Source organism: Mirounga angustirostris, unplaced genomic scaffold (assembly GCF_029215605.1).
Source record: "Mirounga angustirostris isolate CCGP_5_RB_7025 unplaced genomic scaffold, mMirAng1.0.hap1 SCAF_15, whole genome shotgun sequence".
Taxonomy (NCBI): Eukaryota; Metazoa; Chordata; class Mammalia; order Carnivora; family Phocidae; genus Mirounga; species Mirounga angustirostris.
This window is the reverse complement of record NW_026991723.1, coordinates 44,325,555-44,341,528: the sequence shown is the minus strand read 5'-3', so window position 1 is coordinate 44,341,528 and position 15,974 is coordinate 44,325,555. Positions and strand designations below refer to the sequence as shown.

The 15,974-nt window shown below is 46.1% G+C and overlaps 1 protein-coding gene across 2 annotated transcripts in view; it reads right to left on the bottom strand.

Annotated features, from left to right (window-relative positions):
- ADAMTSL1 (ADAMTS like 1) overlaps positions 1–15,974 on the bottom strand; it is a 939,419-nt gene that overhangs the window by 122,086 nt on the left and 801,359 nt on the right. For both annotated transcript variants that reach the window (XM_064579938.1, XM_064579939.1), the window contains 3 exons: positions 8,896–9,075; positions 3,275–3,428; positions 1,233–2,358 (listed from right to left, as the gene is read on the bottom strand). In XM_064579938.1, coding sequence (XP_064436008.1) covers positions 1,233–2,358; positions 3,275–3,428; positions 8,896–9,075 — 1,460 coding nt within the window. The remainder of the gene's footprint in view (positions 1–1,232; positions 2,359–3,274; positions 3,429–8,895; positions 9,076–15,974) is intronic.

The following is a 15,974-nucleotide window of genomic DNA, read 5'->3' as shown; positions in this document are numbered from 1 at the left end:
TAGAATAACAAGTGCAGTTACATATAAATAAACCTGGCAAACTGCCTGGCACAACACACCCTGGCTGCTTTCTTTCCTTACCCAAAACTAGCAAGCTAGGGAGGAAGATTGCTGAATAATAGTATTTAGGATTCTAGTTAATGAAAAGAGCACTCTACATGGATTCTGAGCAGATAAAAATTTAAAACAAGGACCCTGGACTGGAGGACCTTAAAGAGCCCTCTGTCATCAGAGTATAGGGTTCTTCCATTGACCGCGCATCCTATTTGGGTCACCTACCTTGGCTCTGCCACCTAGTGAATAAGATCTTTAGCAAGTTCCTAGGCTTTGTTTCCTCTTCCGTAAAGTGTGGACAAAAACTGTACCCACCTCTCAGGGCTACTGTTAGAATTTGGCGAAATAAACCCAGAAAGACCACATTTGCCTGGCAGATAGATAGTCACTTCTCGATTAAGGCTAGCTATCCCTGTTGTTGTCAGGGCCACCCATATTGACTAAAAGAGAATGGATGGCAGGAATTATGGCACAGTTCTTGGCACACAGTGTTCAAAAATATTATCATTATAACTTCTACCACCACTATTGATTTTACATTACGAATGGCTGTGGCCCAAGGAAGCAAGTAATACATGCTGTCATCCTGGTAATGACACATCAAAACAGAGACACCAGGAGATATTAGGATAATTAATCACAGGTCTGACTGGGAATAAAAGCTTTCTGGAACAAACAGCGTTTTTGGGCCCAGACAGAGGATGGGCTCACCCACAGGGAGCAGCAGGTGCTGCCTGCCCTCTCTCCCCAGCCCTGGGGGACCACACACATGGGGACAGCATCCTGATGTATAAGCTTTTCAGTGGTCCAGCTCACAGAGTGGTAATGTGATAATGCCTTGGCCTGGAATGATCGCTTTCTGCCAAAAGTTCAAAGCTATCTGGGGAGTATCTCATTAATCTTTGGGACCCTATGGGGATTGGGGTGGATAGGCATTGTTGCTATTACCTTATAAAGAGGACAGCATACGGTTTAGAGAAATTAAATACCTTGTCTCTGCTCCAGCGGTCCTATTGGTACTAAAAGAGGACTTGAAACTCAGGATGCCATCCCAGAGGCCCAGGGCTCTAAGCCCTACCCTTGGAACCACCTTGCAGGAAGAGGGAATCAAGCGCCCCGGGGCCAGATGTGGCCCCCTGCCCCCCGCCCTTCCCAGACCCGGTAGCCGCAAGGCTCACCTGTCACTGAACTGCACCTCTTCTCCGTTCCTGGCCCAGCTGATGGTCGGCCTTGGGTTGCCTATGGCCTCGCAGTGCAGAAGCACACTCAGCGTCCCACTGGCCAGGGCCACAGTCTGCCCGAGGTGGGTGACCACCTCGGAGGCCGAGAGCTGCTGGGCAGCTGAGATCTTCCGCAAGATGGTGGGCTTGCGGTGGGGCCGGCGAGAGCCAACCCCCGCCTCCCCGGCGGCCGAGGTCCGGAGCGAGCTGCTGAAGCCAGACACGTGCTTATGAGGGGGGATGGCCACGGGGGGTCCCCGCCGCTCAGGTGGCTTGAGCAGCATGTCCTGGGGCTCCAGGTGGCTGCGGAAGATCTCCTGGGCCAGCTGGGCCACCAGGTGCTTGCTGTAGACGTCTCGAAGCTCCTCGGGCTGCTGGGAGAGGTTCCGGAGGATGTCGTCCAGGCGCTTCTGCTCGGTCACCATGGTGAAGGGCAGGTGCCAGAGGGCCTGCTCGGCGTTCTGGTCCTCCTCGGAGGACGTGTTCCTCTCCGTGGAGTCCTGCACCTCCCGTGAGGCGAGGAGCTCCCCGGGCCAGCCCCCCTGCTCCAGCAGCCGGGAGACAAGGTCATCGTAGCGGCTCCCCGGGTCAGCGGCGGGGCCCCGCTTCTCAGCCTTGCTGCCGTTAGAGAAGATGCCGTTCTGGTGTTTGTGCGGCTGCAGGGCCTCCTTCGGGCTGGCCTTCCTCACCGCGAGGGCCTCCTCCTCGCTCCTCAGGCTCAGGGGCCGGGCCACCAGCTTCCGGTTGCCTCCAATGAGCTTAAGGACAAAGTGCTCCCGGGCGGGTCCCGCGGAGCAGGTGTAGATGCCGGCGTCGGCGGGCTTGAGGCGGTGGATCTTCAGGTAGCCAAAAGGGGCCACGGTGACGTGCGCGGAGCTGATGAGGTGCTGGCCGTCCTTCTCCCAGGTGATCAGGGGCTTGCGGAAGCGCCGCGTGGGGCAGCGCAGCACCACTGCCGTCTTGGGGAGCAGGTAGGCGAACCCGCCCACGACGAAGTGCAGCTTCCTCTGCCTCCGGGTCTGGATGTAGATCTTCCTGGCGGCCTCGATGTGAGGGCTGTGCTTGGTGGACGGCCGCCCGGGCCCTGGAAGGAAGGGAATGCAAGGGAAGCCAGACAGATGGAGAAAGAGAAGGGACGGCAGAGGAAAAGGAGAGTGAACACAGGGACAAGAGAGAGGGAACAGAGAGGACGAAGAGAGAGAGGAGGGATACGAAAGGGAGAGAGGGAGAGAAAGCGGCTTGAGTTTATTTCGGCCAGGACTTTCATTTACCCCCTTAGGCGTTCCAGGGAGGAAGTGGCTACCAGCTGTGGACCATCAAGCTGCTGCAAAGCAATGCGCCAACTAATGCAGCGCACTGGGGTAGCCTGCTATTGCCCCGCTGGGGCTTTCTACCCCTAGAAGCTGAGGTGCAGGTTCTAGATTGGGGGAGGGTGGGATGCCAGGGGAAAGGCAGTACCTCTCATTAGAAGGATTAAAAAAAAGAAAAAGAAAAAGAAAGCAAGCATCATAAAAAGAGGCAGAGGACAAAGGGAAGGGACTCTCTCCCTTTCCACCTTTCCCCTTTGGGTTCTGCAGAGCACCAGGGCCCTAGTGTACTGGGGGAGGAAAGCCCAGAGGTGTTATAACTCTAGGGATTAATATTAAACAGAAAAAATCTGTTTGGAGCATTTTAAAACCCCAGAGTGGACAACATTAGACTTCATTAGTAATATGCTGACTCCAGCTTCCAGATCTCTCTATGCCAGAGAGTGAACTTTGCTCTACCCCCTGCAAACTGTTTTTCCAGCAGAGAAGAGAATTCCGCCTGGCCCCGTGTAATTAAGATTCCTTTGCCATCTCCAGCTGAGCTCACCAGCCCGCTGCCCGCCCGCTGCCCTCCTCGGGCTTTCTTGCCTGACGATCTCCCACCGGTCTTGGGTTTAGGGAAGGCTACTGCGTGGCCACAGCTGCTTCTGGGTGGGTCTGGTCTCCCCATCCCCAGAGCTCCGACATACTCACGTGCACAGGTTGCCAGCATGCAGGGCCTGATGGATGAAGAGAAGGGCAGGGGAGGGCACAGGGAGGAATTGACGATAGCCGAGACCCCGGTTTTCAGCACCTTCCGGCAAATGGCACTTCGAGTCTGCGTGCCTTCTCCACAGCTTGTGGAACACTGGTGAGGAGAGAAGGCCCACATGCATGTAAATGCAGGGAACTAGAGGCTACTGGGTTTTTGTATGGACTCTCAAACTCACCAGAATGTGAGAAAAGTTGCTTGGAAAAGCAACAGTCACTAACAGAGAGAGAGAGAGAGAGAACTATTCGTTATGTAACACGATGGGAAGACACGTCCATATTGTAACCACATTCTAAGATTCTTCTACTCGAAAGTTTCCTGTAGACAATCTACCTGTTTTTTACTTATATGGCCTGGGCTTTAGAGTTACAGAGTCATAGAGTCCGTTCCAATCCCAGCTTAGTATTTTACCAGTTGGCAACTCAGAGTCTGTTTCCACTTCTTACACTTAGTTTGCAAGGTTGAGAATTAAATGAGATAATATATTTGAAACTTCACACACAGCAATGACACTTGGTGTGAATTTTTCCCTCCTTCCTTCACAAATATAATACTTTAATGTCAAGCATCAGATAATTGTCATACATCTACTTTGTCTGAGGTGGGGTGCTAGATACTATGGAAAAATATTTGTGCAAGGTGGTTTGTAACCTCAAGGAGCTGTCATCTCATAATGAGTGGGGGGAAATCCAAATGCATTGTTAAAATGAAATACCGTATGAGGGAGACAGAAATCAAAACCACAATGAGATACCACTTTTTATCCCCTGGAATATGGCCATAATAAAAAAAGACAGTAACAAATGTTATTATAAATGTAGATGTGAAAGATTAGAACCTTCCTATATCACTGGTGGCAACATAAAATAGCATAGTCCTCTTGGCGACAGCTTGATGGTTTCTTACACAGATAAATATAAATTTTCCTTATAACCCAGCAATTTCACTTGTAGGTATCTACCCGAGAGAAGTGCAAACATCCATCCACACAAAGACTTATATGTGAATGTTCAACAGAGACAAAAAAGTGGAAACAACTCAAATGTCCACTGACTGGATGGATAAACAAAAATATGGTCTATATACAATGGAATATTATTCTACCATAAAAGTAATGTTGTTCTTTTGGATAGGTGGTAAACAGATAAACCTTGAAAACATAATGTGAAGTTGAGTTTTATAGTATGTAAATTATACCTCAATAAAGCTGTTCAAAGAATTAGATAGTAATATAAGAATTTAGTAGAGATATAAAACTACAAGACAAGTCAAGTATTATAAGATTAATGCTAATGATGGTTGAATGCTGATGGTACGCTAGTGATTTCCTAGCCTAGGTTTTGAAGATGGGTAGAGTCTGAATGGGTGGAGAAACCGGGGATAAGCATGGGAGGCAGGGGAATATCCAGAAGGAAGGTCAAAGAGTTCAGTGCAAAAATCCAAGGCAGGCCTGGGGGGCAGAGCTAAACCAGTTTGACTGAACAGAGGGAACAAGTCGAGAGTGTCAGGAGCTCAAGAGGTAGTTTGGGGCCAGACATTGGAGACTTTTAATTTTCAGACAGGAGGCTTGGAATTGGTCCACAAGGCAATGAGGAGCCATTGGAGGGAGGAGTGAAATGATGAAAGAGGTGTTTTGAGAAGGTTAATCTGGCAACAGTGTCCGGGAGGGAAGGGAGTAGGAGACGTATGGCAGGCGGGGATGTCAGTTAAGGAGGCCGCCACAGTAGTCCAGGCTCGAGATGATAAAGACCTGAACTGGGGTCATGGCAGTGTGCCACGTTAACTTGAAAAATGACACTAAGACCAAAAAATATTATCTTATATTTTCAAGTTTTATATGCTAACCCACTGAAATGAACAATTCTATGCAAGCTCTGATATACGCCACCGTGAAAGACATTTTGGATGCAAAAAATGGAGGTAAGTAACCCATTGTTTTTGTTTCCTGATGATCGTGGATTCCAGATCCCCACCCATCCCTTGTTTTATTGTAAATGACAGCACCAAGTCCCGGGATCAGGTGGGATGGAGGCAAAGAGCCTGGAAAATTTAAAAGCATGGTCCGTTTAGGGCTGCCAAGCAGAAAAATAGACTGTGTATCCGAAGATTGGTTTATGGTTTTGGTCAAGTCTAGTTCTTTCTGGAGGCTCAATTTCCATATCTCTAAAATAACACTAAGCAGGAGTAGGGATTTTTAAACCCTGTTTGATGTTGAGGAAGTGATTTAGGGGCTTTTCAGGTGATCTGGAGATCCAGCCTATGGAGATCTGGGACCCTAACCCATTCTTCAACCAAAACAGCTCTGATTTTATCTATTTCTTGGCTTCATGTTACATTTCATTTGGAAAAAAAGGGTTCTGGGGCTTTAAGTTTTAAAAGAACAACCAGGCTATAGGATCTTCTAAGTTCCTTCTAGCTTTAAAACTGACTACTCTGACCTTAATTTCTTTTATATTTTTTAGGGAAATGACTTTCATAAAAATATTATTTAAAAATACATAATAGCCAACTCTTTCAAAAGATGCAAGGAATTCTTTTAAAGAAGAACTTTTAAGGGGTCTTATTCTCAGAATAGAATCTGAAAGTAATTTTATTTGAAGTGTCTAAAATTTTGGCTTAATTTTGTCTCTGAGGGATTCTGTGCAGTAACTGTAAGATTGAGCCCAGATAGTTGAGGATGAAAAACACCCATAGATCATTCAGGTCTTCCTTTCTCCAAGGGGAGTCTTGGGGGCGGGGGATGTGGAATGCGTGTTTCATCTCAGTCAGAGGGCCAAGGAAAGGGCTGTTGGGATGACAGGGCCGACTAGAGCCTCCACGAACACCCCCAGAGCTCATTTGTATGGCACCAGCTTGAGTTGAATCCTAGTGAAAAGGTGATGACTTCCTACCATTCCCAGGCCCTCCCCAATGTTTGGAATTTCCATTCATCAACTGAGATAACCCAGAACCTAAGAACATTCCATGGATAAGGGCTAAGTTGTCCTATTTCCCAAAGTGTAATTTCCTCTTCCTAGGAAGACTGGTAAAGCCTGCGGGAAGCCTAGGCCATGACCCTGAGTCCAGCCAGTCAAGGTAAGCACTTTCTTTTATTTCCTCTCCTCCTGACAATGAGCAGGGTGGAAGAGAATCATAACAATAAGAGGGCTAACTTTTACTAGGCACAAAGTAGTTTATGTGCATCATTTAACTGAAACCTCCCAAGAACCACATGAGTGGATATTATTATCTCCAGTATTCAGATACAAAAACTGAGGCCTAGAAAGCTTAAGTAATGAGCCCAAGGTTATAGAGCCAGTGGGTGGCAGAGTCAGGATTAGAACCTAAGTTTGCCTATCTGTGAGTCTAACTACTTTTGTAATCTTTTTTTTTTAGAGAGAGAGAGAGCGCGAGCGTGTGTGTGTGTGTGTGTGCAAGCAATGGGGGAAGGGCAGGGGGAAAGAGAGAGAATCTTAAGCAAATTCCATGCCCAGTGCAGAGTTCAATGCGGGGCTCCATCTCACAACCCTGAGGTCATGATCTGAGCCAAAATCAAAATCAGATGCTTAACCAACTGAGCCAACCAGGCGCCCCTGTGAGTCTAACTCCTAAGCACACATGACACTGTGGTAAAGGTCTGTGATACTTAATGGGCCCCAGAGGACCTCAGTTCAGCAGTCTCCTTTTCTTAGTGCCTAATCACAAGGGTCCCTGCTTCAAATCTACAGGCCTAAAAGGATTTTTTTCTGAATTCTCTGTGTCCCATGTGCTCAGAGGCCACAAACTCCAGGAACATGGGAGGACAATTATAATACACAAGCCCCTTCCTCAGCATCCCACTCATGGCAACCATCACCCATAGACTTAGTGGAAGGACACCTTTTACAATATGGCCCTGGGAGGAAGTCTTCATCCAGAGCCACTCACTTGGCAACTACATTAGTGCAGTCTCCTGCTCTGTTAGTTTTGTTATGATTATTCCCATATAATACCATACCCCAGGGGCGCCTGGGGGGCTCAGTCGTTAAGCGTCTGCCTTCGGCTCAGGTCATGATCTCAGAGTCCTAGGATCAAGCCCCGCATCGGGCTCCTCGCTCTGCGGGAGGCCTGCTTCTCCCTCTCCCACTCCCTCTGCTTGTGTTCCCTCTCTCGCTGTGTCTATCTCTGTCAAATGAATAAATAAAATCTTTAAAAAAAAAAATACCATACCCCAAATCAACATTCCATGGAAAAACTGGCACTAACATGTGTATGTGCGCATGTGCACATGCACAAACACACGCATGCTGATTTTACATGCTTTGATCTTTTATCCTGCTGAAAGAAAATTGTTTCCAAAATTTGAGAAAAATAATCATACCTACTTCTGTTCTGAGACACTTGGGGTGAGACACCACCAGAAGGCAATTTTCTTGCCAAATTATAAAACCTATGATGATGTAGGTTAACTCACCCCTGCAATGCCTTAGTAGACACCATCTGAGGGAACTCTACGTGAGCTGATAAGGGGCAAGAATTCTAAGAACTGAGGTTGAAAGAGGTGGCATCTTAATTTTCAGGGGCAGCTTTTCCCTCTGTGGAAGCAAGTGTCCCTGTGCTGGGTTTCAACCCACAGCAGCCTCATCCTGTTGTGTACATACAATATACACACATACAACCATACCAAGAAGGCAATGGGTTCAGCAAGGCCCGTTCTAACGGTTCAGTGCAAGAGAGGGCAGGGTCTTGAATCTGTTCCTGACACAAAGATTTTTACTCCAGGCCTGGCGATTCCGTTCTTGGCTAAATCTGCTTAGGAGGCAATACTTTTGGGGGGACTTCTTTATGGGAGACACACATGCCTATGAAGCTGGGGGAGTTGTACACAATTCACAGCAGGAGTATAGGGGCTGAAAACCAGTGGGAGCTGGGTGTAAATGACTTAATTTATGCTAGTGCTCGAGTAGGAATTATTTAGAAAAGTAGGTTAGTTGGGGGTATATCCCTAACTTATGAGGCAAGTCAGGAATGGTGGATGCTGATGTAATCATCCCCCCAAATGCAAGCAACAGGGGAAATCAAGTTCTCTTGCTGGGAAGTTGTTAAAGTCTCGGAGCCAGGAAACTGACAGTAAAGAGGCAGGATTTCCCTGGCCTTCTTTTCTTAATAAATCATGTTCCTTATTGTCCAGTAACTTGGAAGGGAATAACCAGAGAGGCTTTGCCCTTCCTGAGTAGAGACTAAAAACATCTGGGAGGAGGAGGTGCCGGGAGGTCGGGAAGGTGGGTGTGGGGATAAAGGTAGAACAACAGGGTCTTCTGAGAAGAATTTGGGGCCAGACAAGACCTGATTTTGTTTCATGAGGAGCCCTGTTTACAATTCCATGCTTCTGATTGTTGAGTAAGGGCTGGCTGCTTACCTCAGGTCCCTGCAGCCTAGTTAATAGCTAGTTACACATTGTGTTATAACCGGTTACAAAAATACTGTTCCATAACGCTAGGAGGATTATTTCGTTCTGTTCTCATCTTCTGTTTGTGTAAGCTTGGGGTGCCTTCTTTTCCTCCTTAGGTCTCTTTCAGGATCTCCTTCTGAGGAACATACATACCTCTGTCCAGTCAGAGAGGAGCCACTCGCTGGGACAGTCATCCTTCTTGCAGGCTTGCTGGGAGGCCAGTTTCAAGGCTGAACAGAAGGTCTCAGGAAGCTCCAGGAAGCTGCCGTCAGCCATGCGCTGTTTGCAAAGAACTTCACGCTTCTGGATGCCCCCTCCGCAGGTCCTGGAACACTGGGGAAGGAAGAGAAAGTCATTTTAACCTAGGACAGTGGTATGTTTGCCTGCCAATCCTTATCTTAGTCTTGGCTGAGTAAAGAGTGGAAAAAACAACAGAAGAAGAAGAAAAACCAAGAACCGGCCCAAAGGATTTTGCTCCCTTTCCCTGAAATGAATTTTGCAGCAAGATCTACACCCTCCAATCTTAATTTCAAGTATTTAACTAGAGCATCCAGGAATTTCAAGGGCCTTTAAATCATAGAAAGTTGTTCCTCAACTACGATTTGCAGCCCCCCAAGACAACTGGTTTAAAAGGTTAGCATAATAGGGTGTTAAACATATTTACGACCCAGTGAAAGTAATCTGTGCAGCTTCCAGAAGGAACAGGAGAGGGCTCCTGCCATCAGTGTAAATCTTCAAGAATTAATCTGCACGGAAGGCAGGTCTTTCTCTCTAAGTGTAAACACCCATTCTACCCTATTGGAGGGACATTAGATGGAAGGCCTGGTTTCCCGGAAGAACTCCCCTGGAACACTTTTCTTGTAGGACAGGTGATTTCTCAGGGCAGTGGGAGGGCACTAGAGCCATTGGAATTTGGGATATAGGAAAATAGTCTTATGTCCGTGGTTTTCAGTGGGATCCCAGTCAAGCACATTGTTGACATGTAACTTAATAGTTACAGCCCCGTTGCACGAGGCGGGCGGGGGGGTGCTCTCAGGCCCAGACTGTTGGCTGTTGTCCCATAGCCCCCTCCCTTGCAATAGCAAAGGAACCCTCAATTTTTAGCTGGGCACACAACTTCCCAGCATACAGACTATATTTTCCCTGAAGGTGATCTTCCCTGAAGGTGCACCTGGCCCTGTGACTCAGAGCTGGCCAATGAGATATACATGGCAGGGTGGTGTGTAATTTCAGGGAGATGACCCTAAAACGAGGGTGACATTCCCCCCTTCCCTTTCTCCTTCTTGCTGGTTGGAATGTGAACATGAGGCCTAAAATTTAACAGCCCCCTCCCCGCCCCCCCACCCCGTCTTGGACAGTGATAGGTAAAGAGAGGGAAGCAGCCTATCTTCCTGATTGTGAAGCCATCACACGGACCCTGGATGGTCTGGGCTTATATGAGCGAGAAATACTTTTTTTCTCTTATTTAAGCCATTGTGACTTTGGGTTTTCTGTCATCTTTAGTTGGATCCAACCTTTCGTCATTTTTAGATCAGCAACTGATGACTACTCTCTGCTGGGAATACTTTACTGGCAACATTCTAGGGAGGGCTCTGCTTTCTTCCAGAATAGTCCTTTCGCTTCCACCTGCTGCCCTTGGTCTTGCTGAGAGATTAAGCCTGGTTATACAAACCTGAGAGCTTTTGCTGAAGGAGTGGCTCCCTGCTGCAGCAGTGGCCTCTCAGAACTTGTGTGTGTGTGTTTTGGGGGGTGGGGAGGTCTGTGCTCAGTGGGCTGTACTTGGAACTGCAAGGGGGATTTGTGCTCACGGGTCGAGGTTAGGATGGTCATACACTGAGTATAGTCAGAATGCAGCTGTGGCCCAGCCATCACCCTCTCTTAGTGGTCCCAACCCTGGATGCACTTTAAAATCATTTGGGAGCTTTTCAAAAGTACTAAGCCTAGATGGATCCCATCTCAGATCCATTAAATCAGAAACTCTGGGAGGGGGTCGCCTGGGTGGCTCAGTCAGTTAAGCATCTGCCTTCAGCTCAGGTCACGATCCCAGGGTCCTGGGATCAAGTCTGCATCAGGCTCCCTGCTCAGTGGGGAGCCTGCTTCTCCCTCTGCCTCTGCTCCTTCTCCCTGCTCGTGCCCTCAATCTCTCTCTCAAATGGATAAATAAAATCTTAAAAAAAAAAGAAACTCTGGGAGGTGGGTCCCAGGCGTCAGATTTTAAAATTAAAAAATAATAACAAATCTCCCAAGTAATTCTGTACAACCAGGATTGAGAACCATCTCTCCAAATGAACCATCTCTCTACCCCTCCACCATTTCCAATGGGAATAAAATAAACATGGAGGGGTGCGTACAACCCAGGGAAGCCTCTGTTAAAACCAGTGATTCTTCGGATCCTGCCCATGCAAACCTGCCCTTTGTTTGTAGTTGTGAGTGGCTGGAGGTCACAGAAGTACTGGATAATGAAGTTAAAAAAGCTGTGAACTTTGTCTAGTTAGGGCTTTTAACCCTAGAGCCTTCTGACCAAACCAGTGGTGAGCAACCTTCATTTGGATTTAAAATTTTAGAAGTTTGGTTTGAAAATAACCTTACTGAATCCCAAAGGAAAAAAAATGTCTTTTCTTATGGCTAGATTCAACTACCTAACCACTGAATAAAAAGAAGGCTAATGGTAAAGGCAAAACCATCCAATGAGGTAGATCTTATCCCCACTTTACAGATAAAGAAGCTGAGGCTGGAGAGGAGAAGTGACTCAATGAAGGCCACACAGGGGCCGGAACTGGTTTACCTCCATTCTGTGCAACATTCACCCAGCTCCTACTGAGCACCTGCTCTGGGCTGGGAGTGGTGGACCCAGCTGGAGAACGAGCCCAAGCTCAGCTTCTCTTTCCTGTGGCTGTAGGAGCTGCTCTCCATTTGCCACGGGAGGGTATTCTGGGGCTGCTTCCTGCTGAGGGTCCCAGGCCTCCTAAGCACCAAGCCAGCCAGAGCCTGGTCTCACTGCCCCCCCGCCCCCAGCTGGAGGGTCAGTGCTTTGCAATTCAATCCTCTGCCTCCACTCCCTGACTATCCCTGATGGGCAGGAGCAGGTTGATGATCCAGGTTGGGGACCAACGTTCTCAAATAGTTCATCTACACTGGGATGGCCCAGGAAATGTGTTCTCCCTAGACCCTTTGAACTCAGAGCCAAAAGGCTACATTTGAACCTGGCTTCTAAGCTGTGCCACCAAGCTGAGTGTGGAGGTAGACTGTAGGAGGTGGTCTGCGGCCAGTTGTTACCCATCACAGATCCAAACAGTTCCTTCCAAGGGCTTGTCTAGCATGTTGTTGAGCCTTAATTGAGGAAAAATCTAGAGCCTCAGAGCTAATGATTCAAGCTGTGAGTGCGCCAGGCCTTTGGCTTCTCTGGCTCATTTCAATGGCTCCCTGGCCTTTTCATTGATTGCAGAAGCAAACCTTAATTTTAGTTCTCGTTTAGTAGCAGTTCAATAAAGTCTCAAAGGATTTTACTTCGGCAATGCACTTTGTACCCACACTGCCTAGCAGAGTGCCTTCTACGAATGTAAATCCTCAATAAATATTTGTGGAATTGAAGTTGGTGGTTGGGGGAGATTTAAATTAGTGGCTAAGAGTTCCATTTACTTAAAGTATGCCTTCTTGTTATACAGACAGCTAAGGTTTTAAATTTGGTTTTATAGTCTTTTGTATGACTTCTTAGGTTCAGCCTTCCCTTATTTTTGTTGAATCCTTCCTTCCAACCACCCAGTTATTCTATCATCAGATTAGTTTTAACCTTTACCATTCAGCCCTTCTTTGGGACTCCTTTATAAATTATACAACTAACCATGTGGATTGCTGATTCCTAAAATTTGCCAAACTTGGGGACTGTGTTCTTCACAATTCTTTCCATTCTGTGAATTATTAAAATTTTTCCATGAACTGAATGTAATTTTGTTCAAATTGTAACTGTCTGGAAAAAACAAAGTTTATGCTGGTGAGTCAAAAATTTCAATCTTAAGCTCTGACCTCTCCCCTCTGCTTACTCAACATGACCACTTAAATGCAAACAGGCATCTTGACCTAAATATGTCCAAAATGGAACTTTCGATCTTGCCTTTCCATCCTTGCCCCAAATCTGCTCTCCTCTTAGTCTTCCCCATCTATTTGATGGTGCCATATCCAAGCCAGAAATGTAGGAAATGTCTTGAGAGTTTCCTTTTTCCCACCACCTCTTCCCTGACACTCAATCTATGAGCAAATACTTTCAGATGTCCCTCCAAAATAAATAAGCTTTACCTCCACAACAAATAAGAAATTAGGATATCATCATCTCTTGCTTAGACTACTACAGAGCTTCCTAACCAGTCTCTAGTTTTCTCAGTTCGGTCCTAGCAGATATAGATGGGGTACTCAATTTGAAGACAGCCTCTCTCCTGATAGCCTACTGAAAATGCCATTGGTTGAACACAACTAGAAGCCAGAGGGTAGAGTCTATATAGGTCAGCCTCCTGGGACACAGGTGGAGAAGGTAGAGCAGATCTACAAGAGCAATGGAAGCATATCTATAGTATATTCTCCACACAGTAGCAAGAATGATGTTTTCAAAGCATACATTGGATCATATAATTCCCATGCTTAACAGCCTTCAATGACTTTCCCCGGTGATTAGAATAAAATCCAAACTCCTGGAACCCTGGCCTGCAAAGCCCTACAAGTTCTGGTCCCTGCCCTGAAGGAACTTTTGAGACTGTCTTACTCAAATTTTAACTTCATTCATTCATTCGACAGAAATTTATTCAATACCAAGCATGGTTCTAGGTTCTTGGTTCTAGCACTGAACAAGCAGAACCTGATACACCTCTGCAATCTTATACAATTCTCCCCTTTCCCTGCTTATTTCAGCCACATTGGTTTTTTTTTTTTTTTGTGTGTGTGTGTGTTGTTTCTCCCACATGCCCAGCTTGTTTCTCCCACAGGATCTTTGCACTTGCTCTTCTCGCCACCTGGCCCACACTCCTCTTACATCTTCTCATGGCTGAGTGTTTCTAATTACTCAGGTTTAATTCCATTCTTACCTGCTTGGAGAACCCATCCTTAAACTCCTAGGCTAGGGTAGCCAAAGTAGTCTCTATTCTATTAGCCTCCTTTTGTTTATTTATTATTTTTTATCTTTAAATAGCTCTTTTAAATAGCTCTCGTCCCTCTGGAAATTATCATCCATTATCCTGTTAACTCTATGAAGAAAGGGATTTTGGTTCTTTCATTGCTCATATTAGTGTTTGAGAATTGCATTCAAAAGCTTCCCCCAGTGTGATAGTGTTACATCTCAAATGAGAGACCTTAGGATTGGATGTCTCCATCTCTAGTTTTCTTCCACACCTTCTCTAATTTTTTTCTTCTAAAACTAATGATTTTTTTTCCTAGTAAAAAAGTGATCAAGGTATGAGCTAAACAGTAGCTCATTTTATAACTGATGCTGGAGGAATACGACATTTAGGTATGGTGTATAGTACATCTACCCTGTAGTGGAAGTGCAGTGTATTTTTCTTTGAGAGAAGTACTAGCTGATTCATAAAATCATTATCCCCCTAAGCCTCAAAATTACATCAAACCACTTTTCTTCTAATCCTTTGATTATAACTCACAATCAAATTCCCCATGGGTCCTGTTGAGTCTGTGAGGCATAAAGAACTTGCTCTTAAAGTTTCTGTTACCCGGTGACTGACGTTTTAGGCACTTCACTAGTGATGTTGGATTTGTAGGACTACAGATCTCTTCAATGCTTGATGGCCAAAGTTTTCTTTTTCTAAATATCTAAGAAGGCACATGGGCTTCCATTCAACTTGAGTAAATGCTCCCCAAACAAACAAGGAGCTGCATAAGAAGAGCTCTCTAATCTAAGCTGCTCAGGTAGCACTTCTTAGTGAATGTGGCAATAAGGAAAAAATGCAGATTCATTTTCTCTCTCTTTCAAACTGAGGAAATAGATGAAGAAAGTCATTGGTCTTTTTAAAGGGTGGCGATGTAATAAAATTGTGCTCTAGAGGGTGACCATTCATGAAACATAACCTGGTTGGGTTATCCCTTGGCAGATAGGACCTGATTTAAGGGACAGACCCTCAGGGGATTCCCCTCAGTGCAGTGACAAGTCTGTAACCTTATGGTGACAAAGCAGCTATAACAAAATGTAAAGACAATCAGCTTATTGTTTGGGAATTTGATCTACAGAGAAAACTTGTGGGAAGTTCTTAGCACCCAGGGGGTAAGGTTCAGACTTGGGAGAACGCCCTGGAGAGCGCTCACGCTGGAACCCATGCTGAGCTGCGAAGCCACTGTTGCTTGCTGGCTTGCCATGGGGACAACGTGCCCTTCTCTAGGCACACAATGCCTTCTCTGCTCAGACCTTTGATCACCTTGTTCACTCTGTGAGCAGTGCCCTTTGCCTCTTTGCCTATCCAGAAACTTTTAAGATGCCTTTGAAGGCCCCATTCAAAGGCTCAGAGAATGAGTCACCACCCACCCTGCCTTAACCTGGAAGGGTACTGCGTGTTTCCTATAAGAGCTAGTTGTTTATGTGCCTGCAAACCAACCCCCCCTCCCCGCCCCGCCTCCCTGCATGCACACAGGATTATGCATCTTTTGACGAAAGGGAATGCACGCCTCTTTCTATTCCCCAGTGTCTAGTGTAGCATCTGGCAAAAGAGCGTGCACTTCATAAATGTTTGTTGAATTCATGATTGGATGAACAAAAGATCCCCAAATCCAGATGTTTAAAAGACGTGACACAAACAACCAGCTGATGGGCTGAACATCCACCTTTTTTTGAGCTGTTTTACCATTACCAGAAGCTGCTTCTAAGGAAGTCAGCAGTGGGTTTTAGCCAGACACTGCACGTGCTCTGTTGGGTGCTGTGACCCTCCAGGGTATGGTAGACAACCCTCTAGCTAAGCAAATACTGTCAGGGAGCTGGCTCTTCAACACTTGTCTCAGCTTTGCTCAGAAAGTTCCCTTGGTGTGTTTACATTGCTGAAATGGTGTTTTTAGAAATTTTTAAAAACCATAGATAAAATTTCAAATTAATAAAGCTTACAAAGTCTGTGACAACTCTGTGAACATGTTGAGATTACCTGACGAGGCTGATAGTTCTGAAGTGAGAAGCAGCATGCAAAGAAGAAAATTTTAAAAAGAGAACAGCAAGAGAAATTTAATAAAACTAAATGAAAAATGTTTGCCTT